The sequence below is a fragment of the Microtus pennsylvanicus genome, chromosome 9 (genome assembly GCF_037038515.1).
Source record: "Microtus pennsylvanicus isolate mMicPen1 chromosome 9, mMicPen1.hap1, whole genome shotgun sequence".
Classification (NCBI taxonomy): domain Eukaryota; kingdom Metazoa; phylum Chordata; class Mammalia; order Rodentia; family Cricetidae; genus Microtus; species Microtus pennsylvanicus.
Genome location: NC_134587.1, coordinates 3714220 through 3737568, shown reverse-complemented (window position 1 = coordinate 3737568; position 23349 = coordinate 3714220). Strand labels below are relative to the sequence as shown.

Below are 23349 nucleotides of genomic sequence, written 5' to 3'. Positions count from 1 at the left end.
TGCTAGCAATCCCAGTGAAATGTCTTCCTTTATAGAGTTGCCCTGGTCATGGTATCTTCAAAGCAATAGAAACCCTATGACACTTCTCTAACTGATTTTTTCTGCATTAGTCCCTCCTAATCCCTTAAATTTTTTTAAATTTAAATCACAGTTATTTACACAGGTGTGTGTGCTCATTCGTGCCATGCTGCACATGCGGCGGTTAGCGCACGATGCTGAAAAGTCTTTTCTTCTGCCTTGTGTCTGCTTGCTCAGCAGCAAGCACCGTACCTACTGAGCCACTTGCCAGCCATAAGCCTGAAGACAGATCAGCAAATCACCTACTGTTTGCGTAGGACAGCTAAACCTCAGGTGACACTGACTGATGTTCGCAGTGTCAGTAATCAGTGGTAAGTATGGGACAGGGACCTGCTGCCCAGGAAATCTCAGTCCACGGCTGTACACGGCTCTCAGTCCATTACTATCTGTACTGCAGTTCGACGCGTGTCAGATGGGCACCAGACAATGAACACGCAGCGCCAGCAGCCCATGAGCTCTTACTTGGTGAAGCGTATCTCCAGGTGAGAGGTCAAGTACTCGCGTGGTGTGAAGGTGTGCTCCCACACTGCCATGTTCGGGACATAATTTATGGAGAAGCATAACTCCGAAAGTGCAGTGTGCAACTTATCAAGGCTAAAAAACAGCAAAACATAATAATTAAAATGATACTTCATCATAAACAATTCCAAATCAGTTTCATAAAAATAGCAAGACTTATAGAGAATTCTGCAGAATTTGATTTCTCTATTTATTCTTAAACCAATAGCTCAAAGTGTTTAGGTTTAACTCATCAGGCGTTTTTTAAATCATGTTTCTTTACATTCAGCTAATAATGAACACACGAAGCGACCACAGGAAGAGGTGCTTATTCTGCACTCAGCATCAATAACCTCCTCCCGACGGTGCTCTGTTAGCTCCCTCTGAGAAGGAGCAGTGTTATAAAGTGGCAATGGTGTTCATCTTAGGAACAAGTAGAGCATTTTCACAAAAAACATTCACTTATGCTTTCCTTCCCAACAATCAAAAACTTAACAAATCTCCCAGAGTGTTTTAGTACATCAAGACAAATACCATCTATTATATATGTCAGTTTAATAATGACCGTCATCATGACAGATCAAGAGTCACCTAGAGAATAAACCCACGAAGGTGTCTGTGAGTAGCTTCTAGATTGGGTAAACAGGGGTGGGAGGACCTATGCTAACTGGGAACAGTGTCCTTCCTTGGGCTGGGGCCCATGGAGAAAAAAGTCAAAAGCAAGCTGAGCACCAAGCATTTCTCTCCCTGCTTCCTAGCTGCAGAAACAATGTGAGGAGGGCCTCCAGCTCCAACCTTGTTCCTCCTCTACCAGCATTAACCATACCCTCAAAGCATAAGCCACAATAACCCTTTCCTTCTGACATGGTTTCTTCTGGGTTTCATGTCCCAATAATGGCGAGAGTCATGCATCTTCAAAAATCTCCATTTTAGGCCAGGTAGTGGTGGCACATGCCTTTAATCCCAGCACTTAGGAGGCAGGTGGATCTCTGGGAGTTCGAGGCCACTCTGGTCTACAAAATGAGTTCCAGCACAGCCAGAGCTGTTACACAGAGAAACCCTGTCTCAAAAAAAACAAAAACAAAAGAAAAGAAAGGGAAAAAAAATCTACATTTTAGAATAAAGTAATAGCAGCTTATCAAATTTATAATCTTTTTGGTGTGGGCCAGAAAAGACAATCTATTTAATTCCTACCATAGTCTCCCTCTGTTCTAATATCGCAGGGAAAGACCTTACCAGAACAGACACAATAAAGAGGAAGGCTTACTTGGTCACCACCAGCCTGTTCTTCCTCATGCTCTCAACACCTGGCTTTTCCCTTTCAGGTTCCCCTTTCTTGCCAGTCTGTTTTTTTGACTTCTTATTCACTGCTTGACTGATGGTTTTGGCACAATGCTTAGGCAGCAACTGAAATGGGGTAAGAATGACATTAACGTTTGCACCAATTTCCCAGAGTGTATAAACGAACACAGGACACCTTAGCCGCGTCTGGACAAACAAGCAATAGGACAGAAATGTGGGGAGCATGGAAGAAAGTAGACACCTATCCAAGTATCAAGGTTTATTCAAGTTATTACTCAAAAGGTAAGTAAAAACAGATAAGGCAAGTACGGAGAGGGATGTAAAAAAAAGAACAATCTAGCTGGGAGTGGTGGTGCACGCCTTTAATCCCAGTACTCAGGAGGCAGAGGCAGAGGCAGGTGGATCTCTGTGAGTTTGAGGCCAGCATGGTCTACAAGAGCGAGTTCCAGGACAGGCACCAAAGCTACAGAGAAACCCTGTCTCGAAAAACAAAAACAAAAAAACAACAACAACAACAAAATTATCAAACATGGTAAATTCCAGGAACCCACTTAGTATAAAATAATTTACTAGTCACCTAGGAAATAGAGGGAAACAGTCAAGTGTTTTGTTACTTTCCTTTACAGTTATACCACCAAGTAGAAGCAGTTGGGAAAAATCTAAAGTACCACAACTACTAAATGTAGATATAGTATGAAGGGTCTTAGACCTTCCCCAAAGCAATGTGCCTTACCCGCTCTGAGGAGCGGATCCGGGGTTGATGGGGGTTAGGTGGAGAGGAGGGGAGGGAGTTGGTTGAGTAGAATAAAAAAAAAGGTAGTTTGTTTTCTGATGTGGGAGTGTCATATATCAATCTGTTGATTTCCTTGGTTAAGCAATAAAGAAACTGCTAGGCCCATTTGATAGGCCCACCCTTAGGTGGGTGGAGTAAACAGAAGGGAAGGCTGGGAGGAAGAGGAAGTGAGGTCAGACTCCACAGCTCTGCTCTCCGGGGCAGACGCCTCAGGAGAGACGCCATGCTACCTGCTCCAGGGAAGACGCATGCTATGAAGCTCTGAACTAGAATCTTCCCGGTAAGCGCACCTAGGGGCGCTACACAGATGATTAGAAATGGGCTAGTCCAGGTGTGAGAATTAGCCTAGAAGAGAATGGGCCAAGCAGTGTTTATACGAATACAGTTTGTGTGTAATTATTTCGGGGCATAAGCTAGCCGGGCAGGGCAGGTGGCTGGGGTGTTTGGGGACGCAGCCCCGCCGCCGCCCATATTACAACAAATGACGCCCAGATGTGTGGCTAACTAAACCCACTTACAAAACCTGAGAAGGCTTAAAAATAAGGGAGAGAGAGTTTAACACAGATTTTTGCTGTTTGTTGGTGGTGTGCTGTAGAGAGATTTCCTGATTCAGCAACAGCAGCAGAAAAAAAGCTGCGTTATTTTAAAGTGTGGCTTCCCGGGGCTGTGCCGCCAGTGCAAAATCTGGCTTTATGTTTGTGTTCCCGCTTGGGATCTGAAGGAGAGTGCTCTGAGACCTTGACGATGACTCTGAGCTCCGCGCCTGCTCCTGGGCAGAAGGCAGAATCAGGCTTAGGCAGGCGGAAGAGCATGGCGGATTTCTGCTGCCATACAGAGATGTGTTTTCAGACTGCGTAGTGCTCTGCGTGTCAGATCTGGATGTAACTTGGATGAAAAGAATTTCTGTGCTGCACGCTCAGTCTCAGAATTAAAGTGCTGAGTGCCGCTCCTACCTGGTAGCCTCAAGAGGCTTCCTGACTCAGCTTTAGCTGCAAAACTCTGCGGCTCATTAAGAGGTCCTGCCACAAAACACTTAAACAGTGTTGATGAAAAGCTGAACACATGCTTTTCGGTTTTCAGCCGTAGCAGGAAAAAAGCTGTGCCGTTTAAAAATGCCGGCTTTCTGGGCTGTCCTGCCAGGGCAAACTCTGACTGTTTGAGGCAGGAGGGCCGGCTACCGAGAGAGGATTTGAGTGTTGTCTGTTGTAGCTCGCTGGCTGGCAGGGACCTTGCAGCCTGTACCTCAGCCATGAGGCTGGAAAGCTAAGGAATGGACTGGATCTAGCTGGCAAAGCCACGCCTTTAGTCCTACTGATATTGCTTGGCAAATTAAAGGCTCTTGTCATCAGAAAAAGAGAGATATACAGTAAAGAGAGATTCAAAGACAGAAAATTTCTGAATGGTTTAAAGTGTGTTAAAAATATATGCAGACTAAAAGTTAAAATTCTTAAAGCAAACTTCTGTGACTTCAAGGTGTGGTAGCACACGCCTTTAATCCCAGTGCTTAGAAGGCAGAGATAAACAGATCTCTGTGAGTTCAAGGTGTAGTAGCACACGCCTTTAATCCCAATGCCTGGGAGGCAGAGACAGGCGGATCTCTGAGAGTTCAAAGACAGCCTGGTCAAAGATGTGTGCTCAAAAAGCAAAAAGTTAGCTTAGGAATGTCTCAGCTTAGATTCTTAAGCGCCTAATGATTTAAAGGCGCAAATCAAAAGTGCTCCTGGATAGTAAAAAATTGCAGATTCACAATAGGACAGATTCAGACCGCTAAACGAGTCACACTGTTGGATGAATGTACGTAGGCTTGGGAGAGAGAAGAAAAAGAATATAGAGAATAAAGTTAATGGTTTAAAAAGAAAAAAGTAAAAGTAAAGTCTTTAAAGAGACAGAGTACAGATAGTTATAGATATAAATAAAAATAAGCCGCGTAAAGATGGAAAATTCACAGAGAGTCTGGATTATGTACATTGTGTTTTCTTTAAAATTTTTGACTGTGAAGGAGCTAAGTACAAAGAGACATTTCATTACATGGGCTGCCAAGCTAAACCAGAATGGATATAAGGGTATTACGATTTCAGAATTTGGGTCTAAGGATATGATGCTTTGGAGAGAGTCTTCTTTTGTTTTCACAGAGGATGAGACTCTATGGATTTCTTCTATTCCGATTTGGTATGATGGACCACGTCCTCCTGAAGGGTTGCTGTGAACATCTTCAGAAAATTGCTTCGCTCAACTGCCAACTGAGATAAACCTGGCACACAGGTTACACCCTAAATAATCTGATTAACGACGCCCCCATTCAGCAGGAAGCAGTTTGGAGAGAAAAAACTGCGCCCATGTTCCCAAATATAGTTTATAAATGTTCTTTTACATTTAAAGGGGGAAATGATATAGGTATGAATAATTTGCATTGATAGAGATTTAAGGTCAATTTTGTTATATGTATAAATGTTTCTGATGTAACTTTTACTTGATAACTGTTTTGTTATATGTAATTTTGCTATGTTAAGGTTAAAGCCTTCCTTTTTTTGTTTAAACAGAAAAAGGGGAAGTGATGTGGGAGTGTCATATATCAATCTGTTGATTTCCTTGGTTAAGCAATAAAGAAACTGCTAGGCCCATTTGATAGGCCCACCCTTAGGTGGGTGGAGTAAACAGAAGGGAAGGCTGGGAGGAAGAGGAAGTGAGGTCAGACTCCACAGCTCTGCTCTCCGGGGCAGACGCCTCAGGAGAGACGCCATGCTACCTGCTCCAGGGAAGACGCATGCTATGAAGCTCTGAACTAGAATCTTCCCGGTAAGCGCACCTAGGGGCGCTACACAGATGATTAGAAATGGGCTAGTCCAGGTGTGAGAATTAGCCTAGAAGAGAATGGGCCAAGCAGTGTTTATACGAATACAGTTTGTGTGTAATTATTTCGGGGCATAAGCTAGCCGGGCAGGGCAGGTGGCTGGGGTGTTTGGGGACGCAGCCCCGCCGCCGCCCATATTACAACAGTTTTCTTTTTAAATAAAGAAAAAAAGAGAACTGAAAGAACATTTTGCAGTCACAAAATAATGGAATCAAGTACTAAAATCACAAAAACCAAATCAAGTAGACAATACATGTCTCTTGAGAAAAGAACAGACATGGACAGCCTTTACATCTGCAATAAGGTCTACCAATGAAGTTCACAAGAACAGGCAATAACTGGGCTTTCTGAGAGTTGGAATTATAAAAAGAAAAATAAATGAAAATCTAATGACTTGCTTTCTTGCATTCACAAATTCCTATCTGTTGGAAAAACTTAAATTATTACCTGGTCACTAAGAGTGCACTGTTCTGTACAAATATCAGTGATGAGGTTTCGAGCTTGTTTGGCCATTTCATCCAAGAACATATTACACAGGGAAAGACTGCGATCTCCAATATGGTGGCGCTGGCAGGCAGAGGACGGAAACAACCCGTGTCACAAGAAAGTCACCAGAACAAACACTCGAAATACGTCCTGTTCTACTGTGAGGGGCAGAAAAGCAGATATGCACTGCTTTCTTTACTACAGAATTAAACTATGATTCTGGGGGATTGCACGGCTCACATAAAATATGTATTTTATAGCAATGTAGCAAAATTATGATTAAAGATCACTATTTACAAAGTATAAAACTATGTATTTAAGGGGCTGGAGAGATGGCTCAGTGGTTAAGAGCATTGCCTGCTCTTCCAAAGGTCCTGAGTTCAATTCCCAGCAACCACATGGTGGCTCACAACCATCTGTAAAGAGGTCTGGCGCCGTCTTCTGGCCTTCAGGCATACAGATAGAATATTGTATACATAATAAATAAATAAATAAATATTAAAAACAAAGAAAACTATGTATTTAAGCAGGCATGGTAGCACACATTTGAAATCCCAGCACTGGAGAAACTGAGGCAGAAGGATGACAAGACTGAGACTGTCTCAGAAAGAAAGATAACAAACTATGTATTTCATCATTCAAATTCACCACATTCTAAATCTAGGTATCAGTATCTAAAACTAAACTACAATATACATGAGCAGTTAGTTTTCTAAATGTAATTATAGTTAATACATGAATTCTAAAATAGTTCTAATAATAAATAAGTTTTAAATAAGCAATAGCTCAAGTAGATAAATAAAAGTATTAGAAACCAAGTTGGGAAAATAAATGAGACATTTAAAATTTTTGAAATTATCTCTTCTCTTCCTACTTCCTGAGGATGGAGAAGGAAACATGCATTCTTTGAATACAGTAGTGGGAAATGGTGTATTTTATCTCAGAATAGAATTAACACATCTGCATGTATATGTGTGTGTATGTATATATCTATGTGATATATATAGATATATATATATAATAGACAACCTACTTATCTCTACAGGAGTCTGCATTTGTTTAGTTTGGTAGATTGTAGCTGGAGGGATTTTGTTAAAATAATTAGAGCCGAGTGGTGGCTGCAAATACCTTTAATGCCAGCACAGCAGAGGCAGGTAGATCTTTGTGAATTTAAATCCAGGGTAATCTACAGAGAAAGTTTGAGTTCCAGGACAGCCAGGGCAATACAAAGAAACCTTGTCTTGAAAAACTAAACAAAACAAAACGAATTGCTAACTAAAAATATTTAATTAGCCTGCTCTAGGGAATGAGTTCCAGAACAGCCAGGGATACCCAAGGAAACTCTGTCTAAAAATAACAAAACAAAACAAAACAAAACAAACAAACCAACCAAACAAAAGAACTAGAATGTTCAATATATGAAGGCATAAATTCTCTACTATACACGAGATATTTTACAAAGAGAAATTAAGAAAAAGTTTCCTTCTGTCTTCCATATTTATGTAACATACAGAAAGTCTGCATGTTGTCAAAATAATTGTACTTAACACATAAAATATTCATTTCTGAATTTATCAACCTTAAATTTTATTTTAAGTGACCTAAAAACTTTAATATGAATCCAAACAAAAGAGACTGTAGCCAATATTAAATACTGGTCAATTTGTATGTGGGGCAGCTCAGGATTCTGGGGGGAGGGGAGATACTGTGGCTTGAACCCAGAACTAGGTACAGTTTAACTGGGTAAGTACGCTACAAAAAAACCTACATCTCCAACCTCCACTTGCCTTTTTATTTTGAGACAGGCTCTCATTAAGTTGCCCGTCCAGTGCAGAGTACAGGCTTGGGCCATCAGGCTCTGCTGAGTCTCTTAACAGGTCGCACAAGTCTTTCTTTCGGTTCCCAAAAAGCTTTCTGTGGCCTCAACTTTTCTCAAAGTGCTCTTGCCATGGAATACTCACAAGCTAGATATGCTACCTCAAGTTTCTTTTCAACACATCCTGCAGCTCTAAGAAAAGAGAATGAACACTAACTTACACAGAGATACATTTCTCGCTTTCAATGTATAGTCTTGCCACACTTATAAAATGATAATTCTTTTAAAGACTAGAGAAAAGATCTTTTCATTTTATTTCCTTACTGGCTGTCAAATATAAGTGCATCTATTAGATGTTTTATTTATGTATGGCTTTCTTTTATTCTGGGGATGAACCCGGGGCCTTGCAGACCCCTAGCAGTCACTCCCAGCATCCTGACATCATCATCTTTGTGTATACTGGAGAAAGATTCAATTACTCACCAACTTGATTTCTGTAGTAAGAACATTAAAATTCTATTCTTTTTAGCCAGTTAAAATATTCATTATAAATACTATTTTCTGAGACGGTCTCTCTAGGTAGCTCAGGTTAGCCTTGAATGTGTCATCTTCCTGCCACAGCCTCCCGAGTGCTGGGATTACCCTACACCCCACTCTGTATCATAACTATATCCCCATGCAGCCTAACAGATGACTGAAACTTATTTTTCCAAGCTAAGCCTTTCCTTTTAATACCCAGTATATTTTTAACAGATACTTAGGGTTTCCAAAATTATTGATTAGCTCTCCTCAGGAGCTGTGTGTTTATATCTCCCTCAAAGTGTACAAACCTGGGTTCTACCTAACAAATCCATGAAGCTAATGAGTCAGTAATCCATAAATTCAATTTTCAAGTCCTTTCAGTGTTAAGATGAAAAGTACATAAATTTAAATATTAAATCCAATAGTCAATTTACTGAATCTATAAACAGTAATACCAGCCGTATCGGTTATTTTAAAGGGTAAAAGACTGATATACATGCATGCCTATTCACCCAAGTACATTCTTAGTTGCCACACCTCTATCATGCATCTTACTGATCGGTGTTTTATCATGGATTTATTCAAGTGTTTTCCCGATCTACATAAAGAGGCTTAGGTGAGAATAAAACTTAAGTAACTGGGTCTTATTAAACATCTGGCTGGCTACCCATCTGATCCAGCTTTGCTGTAGAAAGCACAGCGCTGCACTGAAGTTACCTCTTCGGGACACAGCTCATGTGTGCAGCTCATGAAGTGGGTGCAGAGGAGAGGGAAGGCTATGGAGTATCTCGACTGGGAGGGCAACTCCAAGCACTGCTGAAACATCTTCTCAAAAGCACGGCTGTAAAAACTGATAGGAGAGACAGCAAAGGCATCAACCAGCAACACCACAGCTTACATGCAAACAAAAAATGACACAGTGCCAATGGCTGGTTAATTTAAACTCCAGTGAATAAAGGCTACCAACGATCACATTTATTCCCTTAAAAATGTCTCCCCAAAGTACTTTTTACATATCGATAGTTCATTCAAAGTAATACTCTTCCAATAACATTAAAACATTTTAAACAAAAACTTAAAACACATAACTTGCAATATCTACAGAGTATGAATACACGCATTAAAAATTCTTATCTTCAAATTTTATCATAGCTAAGGAATTATAAGGACACTATTATTTTAAATATCAATGAGAAAAATATTGGTACTAAATAATCATATGCCATCAACTTTAAAATATGGATAAAATATGACTGAAAATTACAAAACAAATATTATACAAAGTGCTTTTATCTCTAAAAATAGAGGAAGAAGTTTCTAACTATATTCTTTTATAGTAAAAACCTTTCTAGAGCTAAAAAAAATAACCCAAACAAAAATGTTTCATCCTCTTTCTATGATAGGCTTTGGATCAGACGGTAATAGATCCAAATAATCTTAAAATTCTCATAAATTTAACACTGAGGAGAGGGCACTAAACCCGGCAAGTGTGTTCCTGAGAAGCAGGCCTTCAGTCCTGCTGACTTCTTCTCTAGCACTAGTAATAAAAGCTATCCTAACAAACTGCTAAAATCAAAAAGCCTTTGATAATCATCTCTGTGCTACACCTGGACACCACTACTACCATCCGTGCAGACATCTCCACACTTTAGGAGACACATTATGGGGTCCCAAGTCACCCCCTAACAACAGGCCAGGAAGCAGAGTCTGACCACAGCCTAGTTCACTCCTTCACTCCTCATAGTATTTTAGACAGAAAGGAGACAATAACATAGATTCCCTTAGGAAACAGGTTTTTTGGAGAGGGAAATGAGAGAAGTACATGCTAGCACTAAGTGTAATAGGAGAGGCTGTGCTTCACACGCTCCTGTGACTCAACTGTCTAAAACTAGAGGCAGGAGGTTACCAGGCATTAACTTCCAATATCTGCTCTCCTTGATTTATCCATGACTTTTTTACACTCAGATTAAATATTTAAAAGAGCCCGTAATGTGAGATTCACATCTTCAAACAGAATGCGAGAAAGACACTTCACTCCATGAACAGTTTCTCTTAGGAGTAACTAAAAAAAAGACCTAAAAACCTCAATTTGGCAAACTCTGTGTAGATCTGGCTGTTCTAGAACTCACTCTGTAGACCAGGCTGGCCTTGAACTCAGAGATCTGTCTACTTCTGCTTCCTAAGTGCTAGGATTAAAGGTGTGAGTCTCCAGGTCCCAGCTTGTTAGAAAGTTTAAAAGTCTATTGTTCCCTTACTGAACTATCTTAAGAACTGTACTAACAAAAACCAATCAAGCAGCTTCAGATAAAAAACATTTCCAGTTCAGATTTAAAGAAAATTACAACATACCAAAATATGGAGAGATCAGATGTTTCTACCAACATTTCCACCAAGGAATCTACCATTTTTGTATGAAATATTATTGTATTCATCATCTTTCCAAGTTCTCGGTGATCTGCAAGGCTAAGTGATGCTTTGGAGACACTAGTGTATGCCTGTAGCAGTTCAACAACAAACAACAATAGTTTAGGAAGACACTAATGCCTCAAATCTTGTCATTATAAAGTGGGGGGGGAGTCCATTATTGAAAAACATTAAAACTGTACCAGTAACACTGTTTTCTACAATTCTTCACAGTGGGATCTCGTGCATTGGCTCGGCAGGTAGACCTGTTTGTGGCTGAGCCAAATGATCTAGTTCAATCCCTTAGGCCCACATGGTAGAAGAAAAAAACTGACTCCCAAGGGTTTTCTTCCAACTCCATGTGTGCCCTGCTCTGCACACGCACATGCGCACACACACACACACACACACACACACACACACACACACACAACACTGGACAACATAATAAACTAATCTGATGGCTTCTACAAACTTATGCAAGTTAAGTAAACTATTAAAATGAATGGACAAAGAAAGGTAAGACTTAACCAACATTCTCAAGCGGGCTGTGGAGAAAGAAGTTCCATGACTTGAATAGCAAATCCAATAATAGAATCCTGTCTGTGAATAACGGAGAGTCCCAGGAGGGGTGCTTACAGATAAATATAGGTCACAGTGACCAGGGTTTGGATGCAACAAGAGGAGTGGTGAAGGAAGATTCAACCAGATTATGTATCATGCTAAAGGGTTCAACCCCTTGGGTGAACGGCTGAGGGCTCTGTGTAATGGCCATTTTTATTTAACAACGTTGGCTGCTCATGGAAGAAGTAGGAAAAGTGGGTGTGGATAGACAGCGAAAAGGGCAGAAGTCTATTAGAAGGACATGCTGACAACGTGTCTGACAGCTGGAATAGTCACTCAGATAAGTCACTGTGGGAAATGGCTAACCGTGATGGGCAACAGAATTCCAGATGCTGACACTTCTGGCCGTTAGGGGGCTTCTTCCTCAGGACTCCTAGTCCCTTTAGCCTAAGGGACTAAAGTGATTAGGGAATGTGACCACTGTTAGGAGGAAAATGACTAATAATGCATAGATAAAAAGGTCTCAAGAGTAGGAAAAAGTGAACCATGAAAATGATTTATTAAAAAAATAACAATCTCAGAATCAAAACTGATCAGAGGCCAGTGAGGACAAAGTACACAGCCGTGATTCTCCAAAGGCTGACCCTGTGGCTCGGCTCCACTCTAAGAACTGTCAGTATCTGAAGAGCCCTCACCGCTCCCGGCCATGCTTGTTCTCTAACACTCCCCTTCCTCCACGTGTGGAATCAACTGTGATGACAGACGACTGTCGTCCATAGTTCCGCCTCACGGGAAAACTTCATATTCAACTGTTTATTTTTACTTAACTCCGTTTTGTCCTTTTCCTGAACAAGCTACCTTCATATTTAAATTCATGTTTAATTTCTAACTCTGTATAAACATTATTACTACCAGTTGAGCTTTCTCCCTCCCAATGCTGATATTAGCTAGCTAACACTTATATCTGTAGTATCTTTTCATTCAATCCTTTAAAAAAATTAATTTATTCATCTATTTAATGTGTATGGATATTTCGTCCTGATGTATGTCTATTTACTGTGTGTAATGCCTAGTGCCCAGAGGCCAGAAGAGGGAATCGAATTGCCTGGAGCCAAAGTTACAGACAGCAGTGAGCCATGTGGGAACTGGAAATCAAACCCTGGTCCTCTGGAAGAGCCAGTGCTCCTAACTGCTAAGTCACCTCTCCAGCCCCAGTCTTTTACATTTTCAAATGTTTTATTTTTTTTATATTTTGCATGCCTTCTCTCCATAGTTAGATTATAAAACTCTTAAACGGGGTAACTCCCTCTTCTTTCTGTAAGTACTAACAACAAAGACAGCAAATTACTGCTAATTTACAGTACACAAAGACAACAGTGGTGTGGGAGGTCCTTCTTAACTACTAACAATAAAGACAGCAAATTACTGCTAATTTACAGTACACAAAGACAACAGTGGTGTGGGAGGTCCTTCTGTTTATGTGTTGCTTTTACTGGTTAATGAATAAAGAATCTGTTTCAGCCAGTGGCTTAGAAGAGTAGAGGTAGGCCAGGAAAACTAAACTGAATGCTGAGAGAAAGAAGACAGAGTCAAGGAGAAGCCATGTAGCCCCGCCAGAGACAGAACTTTACTGGGTAAGCCACAGTCTCTTGTGGCAATACACAGATTAATGGAGATGGGTTAATTAAGATGAGTTAGCAATAAATAGCTTAAGCTATTGGCAAAACAGTACTGCAAATAATATGGTTTCTGTGTAATTATTTCAGGGCTGAGCAGCTGGGAACAAACAAGCAGCCTTCTACTGCACAATAGGATTGATTTAAAAAAAAAAACAACTCAAAAATTATATATAAAGTGACCCTACTGAAATCCAAAACTATGCAGTTCTGTAGTTCAGAAGTAAAAGTTTGGGGCAATGGATCAGGTGATGCTAGACCAGTTCCTATCTTTATAAATATTTATTGAAATACATTAACACCGTGTATTGTCTGCAGCTGCTCTGGTATTATAATGGAAGTGCTATTTATGCTAAGCACTGTAAAGCATTCACATCCCAACTTTTTAAAACTTTTTTAAAAAGTTTATAGCTTTTTAAATGTGCTCTGTCAAAAGAAACTTTCTTCTTTCATATTAAATTTAAATATATGAAGCAGGATAATCAAGAGAACTAGGGCTATAAATTTATGCATATCATACAATCATAACCTATTTTATTAAAAACCTCTACATTGGCTTGTTAGAAATATTATTTATACATGTTTAAAAATGTACAAAATATTTAATTTTTGTGGTTTATCACAGAAAAGACACTTTTTTCAATAAGTTAATTCAAAAGTTATAAAACTATACTATATTCAAACAAAACAGAACAATAAAAATCAAGTTATTCTTACCTGTAACCTAAACCAATCTAATCTCATCCCTCTGAAATCAAATACTTCCCCATCTTCAACTGTAATAAAGAAAAAAAGGGAGACAAAAGAAATTAATCATTTTACAAATCACTAATTATAGTTTATACTTTAAGAACTAAGGCACAAAATGGGCTAGTGGTGCAGGACTTAATCCTATCACCTAGGAGACAGAGGCAGGTAGATGTCTATGAGTTCTAGGACATCCTGGTCTACACAGTTCCAGGACAGTCAGAGCTACCTAATGAGATCCTGTCTCAAAACCAATATAACCAAAACAAACAAACAAACAAACAAACAGCTAAGACAATTCAATTTCTGGGTATATTATTAAAAGAAAAAGAGTCTCAAAATGGTATTTGTACATCCAGTCATACTTGGGTAATTCAAAATACTTCAAACTGAAAACAGCTTCAGTGTTTGCTAAAAATGAGTACGTTAATAAAACATCATAGAACTCACGAAAGAATATTAGTCTTATATAGGAAGAAAATTCTACATATGGCTGAACACTGATTGCATGTTCAGTGACTTAGAAACAGATTCAGTGGCTTTCTCCTGAAATCCCAGCTACTTGGGAGGCTGAGGCAGAAGAAGCTCAAGAGCTGGAAGACGCCTAAAGTAATATACTAAATCCAGTCTCAAAACAACAAAAACGCAGCCAGCCACAAAGGTACACCTGCACGGTTCCACTTGGTACTGTTGTAGAGCAAATTTACAAAAGTGCTCAGTAGAGCAGTGTTCCCATGTAGGAACAGAGAGGAGCAGAGCGCGGAGTTTAAGCAACAGAGAAAGCTCCAATTTCCAGCATGGAGAAGCTCTCTAGATTAATGCTTGGGCAATGAGTGGCATGACTGAACGATGCACTGAAAAACAGTTAGAATATTTTATGTTAAGTGAATTTTCTAAGTAAACAAATGAAACCAATATATTTTAACTCAGGCACTAAGACTGCAACCCTTCTCCAAGCCAAGAGACGCAGGCTTCTGTGGAAGAGCTGAGTCTTCATGTGGTTACAACGCAAGCCTGAGAGAGCACAGTGTCAGCACAAGCTCCACAAGGTAACGCCACACAAACCAAGCACCACTACACAACACTGTAGCAGGCTCCTTGCTATATATGCAGCAGAAAGCTTGACAGAACTAAAATTCAGCTATCGATCTCATCTTTGCAGGCTTCTTGACATCTTTTTATAAAGAACACAAACTAAAACACATCAAACTATCGGAACAGAAAGTTCAGAACAATGGTCAGCAGGTGTAGGTGCAACCCTAATTTTTGAGATTGGCATACCTAACCTCTAATTACTAGTCTTACTTATAAATAATTGAGAGGTTAACTCATAACACTTTAGGGAACTCAGAGTTTCCAAATATGACAAATAAAAGTAGTAACTATTTTTTTTTAATGTTGTGGATTAAATGGGACAACAGACATAAAGTCACTGGTACAGACTTTAAACTATTACTATTACTTGGCTTCCTGGTCAGGGTCTCGCTGGGGTGCCTCTGCCTTCCCACTGCGCCTGGCTTCAGATAAACTTGCTATCCCTGACACTAGCGCACTGCTGACCCAGGCGAGCCAGAGCCACACAGACACGTCACAATATTCACTACACCATTTCACCTCCGGTCAGAGATGCGTCCTTTTCTCCTAAGACACAAACATCACAAAATAATTCTTAAACTTTTATGAACACCACCTGAAATCCAGTTTGGAAATCTACACTCTGACAGAACTAAATTAAGACAAAGGTAACAGATCAAACATATCCAAACATAAAGGAGAAGACTGTATAAAATTTAATTTGAATCTCTAACTGAAAGACAACGTGCCCTAACTTACCTTGTTTCACACTTAGGGAAGTCATAGTGTTAACAAAAGACGACATGATGATTGACTCGTCTTCAGGGCAAACAGAGAGATTCTAAAAAACAACAATATGAAGTCATCTAGTTAGACAACTCACAGCCCCATCAGCAAGTGAATACGGCACATCCTCACTACAGAATTGTTGCTCAGGAAAAAAAAGGAATGAAATGCCGATCTGAACTATAAAATAAATCTCAAACCCACTATGCTAATGAAAGAAATAAAATCAACGATGAAGTGGGATCCCACATGCATGAGAGCAGCTCCAGAAGGTGAACCTGCAGCAGCAGGGCGGTCAGAGACCTGTGGGGGATCCACCAGATGCTGGGACTGCTCTTGGTCACAGGAATATGCACTCCATCAAAATTGAAACAAATAAAAACATTTTTAATAGACGTAAAGAACTAAGGTTTAAAACCCTGACTCTAAAGTCAACAACAAAAGCACAGATGGGCTGAGGATGCTCAGAGGTCAGGAGCTCCGGCTGCTTTTCCAGGATCTGATCTGATTCCTAGCACCACGCGGTGACTTTCAATTGTCTGCCACTCAGGTTCAGGGCAATCCATGCCCTCTCCTAGCCGCCATGGACACCTAGTATGCACACAGCACACTGACCTACAGGAAGGCAAAAGACCCTTACACATAAAATATAAATGAATAAGTCTTTTTTTTTTTTTTTTTTTTTTGGTTTTTCAAGACAAGGTTTCTCTGTGGCTTTGGAGCCTGTCCTAGAACTAGCTCTGTAGACCAGGCTGGTCTCAAACTCACAGAGATTCGCCTGCCTCTGCCTCCCGAGTGCTGGGATTAAAGGCGTGCGCCACCATCGCCCGGCATGAATAAATCTTTTTAAAGAATTAAAAAAATTAAACAACAATAGATGCTTAGCTCATAAGCAGTGTATAAATACAGTCTGAAAACACTAAGACTACACAGCACTGTAAATGTCACTAAACTATAAATTTAAAAACCAAGATGCTAAATTTTGTTCTTTATACATCAATATAATATAAAAACTAAAATCATTAACAACAAACTTCATTAACAGGTTTGCAGCCTTACTTTTACATTTACACTTTAGCAAATGTTAGAAGCACGGTGAATGTACCCTGAAGAAAGCACAAAGCTGTCTTTCCTGTTAAGACCTAAGTCTAAACACTGGCTCTGCTTCTTATGAGATACCAAAGGGCAATTAGTTATATTTGCCCTTTTTCTTCAACAATTATTATTTTCTCTACCTTTACAGCTAAAGTAACTTAAAAAGATGAACTATTGGTAGGCATAGCAACTTTAATATTATTATTCTTGCTAATGTTACTAATCTTACTACAATCCCAAAAGAAATGCTAAGAAATTTCAGTATTAGTGCTATTTTAGATAAAACATGCCAATACAGATTAAGTGGATTAAACATTTTAGAAATATAACAAAAACCTGTAAAATTTCTTAGTAAGTATCCAAAGTGCTACAATAGTCTTAAAAATTACAAGAAACTAGGAAGTTTGAGTTTATCATAAAATTATATGCTATTGTGAATAAATAGTAAAAAGCAATGATAGGCTAAAACTCATCTGTAAATAAAATTACAAGGCAACAATGCTCTGGGAAATTTTTTTTTATTTTTTTTTCATGTGAGGATGTTTGTCATACTGTCTTTTTTTTTAATTAATTAATTATTTATTAAAGATTTCTGCCTCCTCCCCGCCACCGCCTCCCATTTTCCTTCCCCTCCCCCGAACAAGTCCCCCTCCCTCATCAGCTCGAAGAGCAATCAGGGTTCCCTGACCTGTGGGAAGTCCAAGGACCACCCACTTCCATCCAGGTCTAGTAAGGTGAGCATCCAAACTGCCTAGGCTCCCAATTCTGGTCCACTTTAATGTCCATCTTTAAAAAAAAAAAAAAAGCCTGAGCGCCACCTAGTGGCTGAAAAAAATAAGAGCCAGAAAAACCAGCGCTTTAGAGAAAATTTTATTGGTCCTTTTTCCTACTGTTCATTGATTTACATTAATTAAACCTTTGAGTTTATAAGGTGAAGCAAAATAAAACAAACAAAATAAAAGTAAAGAAAATCTATGTTAAAGTAAAAAGACCAAAGAAATTACAGAAAAAAAATTTTAACAAAAAGCCAAGATTAAAAACCAGAGGAAATTCCAAAATAAAAATAAAATTAGGACACCTGAGCAAGATTCAGACAGACTTTCCACTCACTGCCATCTTATAACTCGCTATCAAAGGGTGTCCTCCCTACCAGCTGCACTGCCATCTCACCCGAGCTCAGGCTCTCATCAGCGCGCCTGGTCTGCTGCAGGGATTCTCTTCTTTCTCAGCCTCTACCAATGCTTCAGCCACGCTGGGCCAGCATGATCTTCCCAAGTGCTGATTTAGAACTACGCTCTTTTGCAAGGCCCTCTCGAATTTGGCTAGCATACACATCCATCATAGGAAAAAGCAGCTATTTCTATACTGTGTTCATTCTCGTGCGCAGAAACTCCATGAAATGACCAACTATGTAAGTTCCTGTTTCTTCACCTGCAGACAATGGTCTCTCTGGCAGAAAGTGACCAGGGCTTGTTTCTATTTACCCCATTTGGTACATGCAGTTTATGTCAACGGGTGGGAGTTAGGAGACTTCCTACCTGCACGAGCTCGTTGAGGACGACAGCGTCAAAGCCGGAGAGGTACTGCACATAGTACCTCTGCATTACCGGGCCATACTTCCTGACATGCGCTCTGAGCTCCTCCATGTAAAATATCAGCTCAGCAATGTGCCTTTGTAAAAAGTCAGAGGAAGGTTTCAGAGAGTAAGTCCGCTGTTGTCACAGAACATACTACATGGTTTTGGTATTATTTCTAGAACTTTTCCCTAAGAAAGGCTATTAATTTTTAATGTCAATTACTTCCTTGTAAAATTCTTTTATAGCAATAAAATCATGAAAAGAAAAAATGGTAAGACTGAAAACTGGCAGCAGAATATTCAAACACAAGTAAAAATTCCCCTTCTCACAGCTACATGATTTTTAAAAAAAAATTGTCAGAGTATTAACAAGATATAAGATTTTCTAAATGCACTCATTTCTATTTTCAATTATCTTACTCTGACTGAGAAACTAGGGACTAAAAGATATTTCAAATGGGTCCTTGGGCTTCCCAAAGGTCAGGGAACCCTGATTGCTCTTTGAGCAGATGAGGGAGGGAGACTTGATCGGGGGAGGGGGAGGGAAATGGGAGGCGGTTGCGGGGAGAAGGCAGAAATCCTTAATAAATAAATAAATTAAAAATAATAAAAAAGATATTTTAAATGCTACACTGATGGCAACGAGACCATGCTATGATATTTATTTAATATTTTGTGCAGTACTAATTTTGAAAACCAAATGTGTAGGATATATATTACTGGGCAGAGCCAAAGAACAACTTTTTTTTATCACTACTATAATGAATAGAACTATTAAAAGTCTTAGAGCTTTTGTATTCTAATTACATCGTGTAATACATTATCAGTATTTCTTCTATTACAAATATAAAGAACCCCAAAGAGTTTTTCAAAACATCTTTGCTTTAATATAAGTCCGCAGACTCACAACCCATAAACAAAAATAAACAGAAAGTAGGTGTTCCTCTAATGTGACTAACTCACTTATCTATGAAGTCATCTGCACTCTTCTTTGGCATGTTATCTGCATGACGCAGTAGCCAGATAATTTCATCACGGGCAAAAGATAATGCCATGAAGACAAAAAGTGCCTGAAAAAAAAAAAGACTAATTATTCAATGATTAAAAAATAAAATTGCTCATATTCTTGTACTAAATTTAAAAGAGGTGGTCATTCCCAGACAGAGCACTGCAGTGCCACGAAGATGAGTGTGCACCTAAGAAGCGAGGAAAAGAGAGAAGGGTGATGTCGAGGCCCAAGTCAGCGAGTCCATCCCTGGCTCAAGCTCTGGTCAAATTCCCTAAAGAAGCCGTGCTTTTATGCTGCAGCCAGGAGCATTCATCCGTCAGTTACCTTGGGACCCAGCAGGCCAGGCTGGTCAGAGAGGACAGTCGCCAGCTCTTTCAGTGCAGACCTTAAAAACTTGCGCCTTTCTCTGTGCATCGAGCCGCTGTAGAGAAAGAGATCGTCACAGTCACTCGTGCTTCCCCCAGGAGGAAAATGTAGGCACAGGGAACAAGACAGAGAGTGAGGATTTGAAGCTAGAGTGTGCTTGTCTTCTCTATGTCTGGTAGGAGACTGATGGACAGGCCAGCTCACCATCCTATCTTCTCTAAGTTCATGGAGACCATGAAGTCACATATTTAATCACTATGTTGAGGTATTGAATTATTTTATATGAAAACTAGAAAGTTGTTTACAGGTCTTAAGTACAGTCATTTCTATATATTTCTTAATTTTAGAATATAAAACTGGAGCAAGGTGAGGCGTTAACATACTGCCTGTGTGTGCCACGTTCTCTCACTGCTTGCATCCGTGTAAGAATAGAACAGTTTCCATGAGAGTGCACACTAATCAGCATAGCCTGGAAAGCACAGCAGGAGCAAACAGGAAGGACTACAGAGCACCTGCCACCAACCCAGACCATCCATGGTGGGCTGAGAGAACCAGCTCCCCCAAGGTATCCTCTGGCCACAATAAAGGTGCTGGGCCCAGGCACAGTCATGCATCCATGCTTATTCTCACTAACTAAATACATGTCAAATAATTCTTAAACAAATAACAACTAAAACAAAAGTCTTCTGCATGGAACTTATTTTATCAGTATTTCAAACCTGGGAGATCCACACTAGTCACAGAGGCTACAACCTACTTCTCTTCAGAACAAGGCTCTCGTCCTCTGTGTCTCACAATCACTAGCCTGTCCTCATCAAACAAAGCCGTATTTTAGGAAGAAACTCCTCACAGATAAAAGTACTCACGCGTGTGATACAGCTGCCTCCTTGCACTCTCTTATGTCATTAATACGTTTATTGTAGCTGCGTACAAGGAAAATATGAACTGCGTCAATCTTAATTTGAAAGTCAAAAAGAGTGAACAAAATAAAAAGTCAATTTGAAATACTTATTTTCAACAACAAAAACAATTTACAAAGGAAATTAAGGGTGAGGCCTACCTACCTAAAACGTATTTCCAAGTACTTTACATACTGAAATCAAATCTTCTTAGAAAGATAATAGTTACAGTAAATCCGAAAGTAAAATGAAAATTGTATTATTTCCTAAGGCCCTAGATATATTAAAATTTCCTTTTGATGTAATTAAGTGATGTCCCAGTCTCTCAAGTACTCAAAAAGTGACTGCTTCTGACACTAGCAAGTTGTTCATAAGCACACCTCAGTTCTAAGAGGATACAAGTGAGGATCAACAGCAGCAACTCTGAGTGCAGGCGCCTTGTGGACAAAAGCTAAGGCAGGAGAGCATTTTGATCACATTGTTTTTAAGAGAGAACTGTGGCTTATTTTTACATAATCTCTCTCTCTCTCTCTCTCTCTCTCTCTCTCTCTCTCTCTCTCTCTCTCACACACACACACACACACACACACACACACACACAGATTTCTTCTGTTGTGCGTGCCTTTAATTCTAGCATTCAGCCAGAGGCAGGTGGATTTCTGTGAATGCAACTCAGCCTGCTCTACAGTGACTCCCAGGTTAGCCAGGACTACATGAGACCCTGATAAAACGTAAAAGAAACAGAACTCCAATATTAATCAGTTCAGAAATACCACTAAAGTGTATTAATAAATAACTTCATGAATACTACTGATAAAAACCCAAAATCCATAAAAGGAAAAAAAAATCTTCCTGATAACTTAGCTGAGCTATTTACACTACGATGAAACCCAATTTCTACATTCGAGCAGTCTATATAGGCCTTTGTAATGAACACATTCATTTTATGACTTGACTATGACAATTCTTTTTAATGGGACTGATAACTCAAAACAGAAAAACAAAGGAAGAGAAATGAAGAAGAGGGTTCATGGGAACAGGAAGCACAACACCTAGGGCAGGAAGAGAAGAGATGCTTCAGAAGTTCAGAGCATTTGCTACTCTGGAAGAGAACCCGGTTTGGTTCCCAATACCCACATGGCAGCTCACAACTCTACAAGTATCCATAACTGTAGTTCCAGAGAATCCAACACCTTCTCTGGCTTCCTGAGACACCAGCACATACATAGTACACAGACATATATGAAAGCAAAAACTCATTCAAATAAAATAATAATAAATAAGTCCTTAAAAAATCTAACAGATCAAAGATAATTTTGCGGTATTACTACTTACACCATGCATAACTTCACTGAAAATATTTAACATTAACTGCATAATTTAAATGCTCATGTATTTAAAGTATTCTGGTCAATACAACAGAAGTCAGGACACTGCTCTCAGGAGTAACAGAGGAAGGAGTAAGAATGCAGTGGTGACTGACAAGGTACAAAGGCTCATCTGTGAAGACAGAGACATCCTACACGGTATGTGACAACTGTTCCAGACTATTCACACACAAGGTCACTGAGCCATATCCCTAAACTTTATTTTCTGTTTGGAAACAAAAATAATAAATTATTCAGAGTGCACAGAACTATTTATTTTCCCTAAAACATCAGTGATGCCAGAGAACTTGTGTTCAGTTTGCATCTCAGGGTAATGTACAGGCCCACTAGGATGCAAGACTGGTTCAAATTACCAGTGCTAGATACGTTTTTATTTTTTTAACAACTAATAAAGCTTCATTTTGTCTCAACTTTATGAAATACTGAATTGGACATGAATATATACAAATTTCACTTTTTTCCCCGGTTACCTTATCCAACATATTCAGCTAAGTATAAGGAATTCTGGGGTATTTTATGTGCTCTTTATTTCAAAACATTATATGACTGCTCTCACATGTGAATTCAACATGGCTTTTCATATACTGGCTACAGGTCCTCAAGAGAATGAAGTTATTAAAGATACCAACAAAAAGAATACTGACAATCATTTCAGAGATGTATTTGCTTTGCAGAGAATGACTAATACGTCATCTGGGCAGACTCTGCCATCAAGAACCGTGATCCCTATGTGCCGTGTTGTCGGCCCTACTTTAAAGGCATTTTTTTGATTGCTTCAAATACTTGTATAAATACACTCTGTTCTTTACTGGGGGTGAGACAGGACAATCTCAGTGTAGCCCTGGCCATCCTGGAACTCACTCTATAGACCGAGCAAGCCTCAAAGTCAGAGATTTGCCTGCCTGTATTACCCAAGTGCTGGAATTAAACGCTAAAGACACCATGCTGGGAAATATATCCTATATTTTGTTTTCGTAATAATTATGTATAAAATCATGTGTGAATTAAAAAGAGAACATATTTCTCTATAACACAAAATTTGAAAGGGTAAGAAACCCTAAAGATTTTTAATTAGTAAAATCACCTATAGGAGCCATTATCAGGATGTTGTTAAAAGCAACTTGCTAGGCTCAAAGACAGTCTAGGCCACACCTTCCTTGTAGGATGTGGCCAACGCTCTAACCCCAAAATCTGTTACTAAAAACATTGCACTCATCACCTTCTCCTACCAAACATGAATAAAGCAAAAATACCATACCCCCGAATGTTTACAAATAAATCTTCTGCAGCTTTGTGAATGTGGAAAACTTCGTCCCGAAAGAGAGAGAGGCAAGAGCTACTCTGAAGAGCAAGCTTCCAAAGGTTCAGTGCGGTAGCCTCCGTATTTAGCATCCCATGGCACAGAATAAAGCCAACTTCA

General features: G+C 39.5%; 1 protein-coding gene across 4 annotated transcripts in view; it reads right to left on the bottom strand.

Annotated features, from left to right (window-relative positions):
* The window catches only part of Nckap1 (NCK associated protein 1), a 73561-nt gene that overhangs the window by 15006 nt on the left and 35206 nt on the right, over window positions 1-23349 (bottom strand). For all 4 annotated transcript variants that reach the window (XM_075984740.1, XM_075984741.1, XM_075984742.1 and 1 more), the window contains 12 exons: window positions 23188-23344; window positions 20509-20565; window positions 19601-19697; window positions 19231-19337; window positions 18230-18362; window positions 15570-15651; window positions 13707-13765; window positions 10696-10841; window positions 9064-9196; window positions 5970-6089; window positions 1844-1983; window positions 541-672 (listed from right to left, as the gene is read on the bottom strand). In XM_075984740.1, coding sequence (XP_075840855.1) covers window positions 541-672; window positions 1844-1983; window positions 5970-6089; window positions 9064-9196; window positions 10696-10841; window positions 13707-13765; window positions 15570-15651; window positions 18230-18362; window positions 19231-19337; window positions 19601-19697; window positions 20509-20565; window positions 23188-23344 — 1363 coding nt within the window. The remainder of the gene's footprint in view (window positions 1-540; window positions 673-1843; window positions 1984-5969; window positions 6090-9063; window positions 9197-10695; window positions 10842-13706; window positions 13766-15569; window positions 15652-18229; window positions 18363-19230; window positions 19338-19600; window positions 19698-20508; window positions 20566-23187; window positions 23345-23349) is intronic.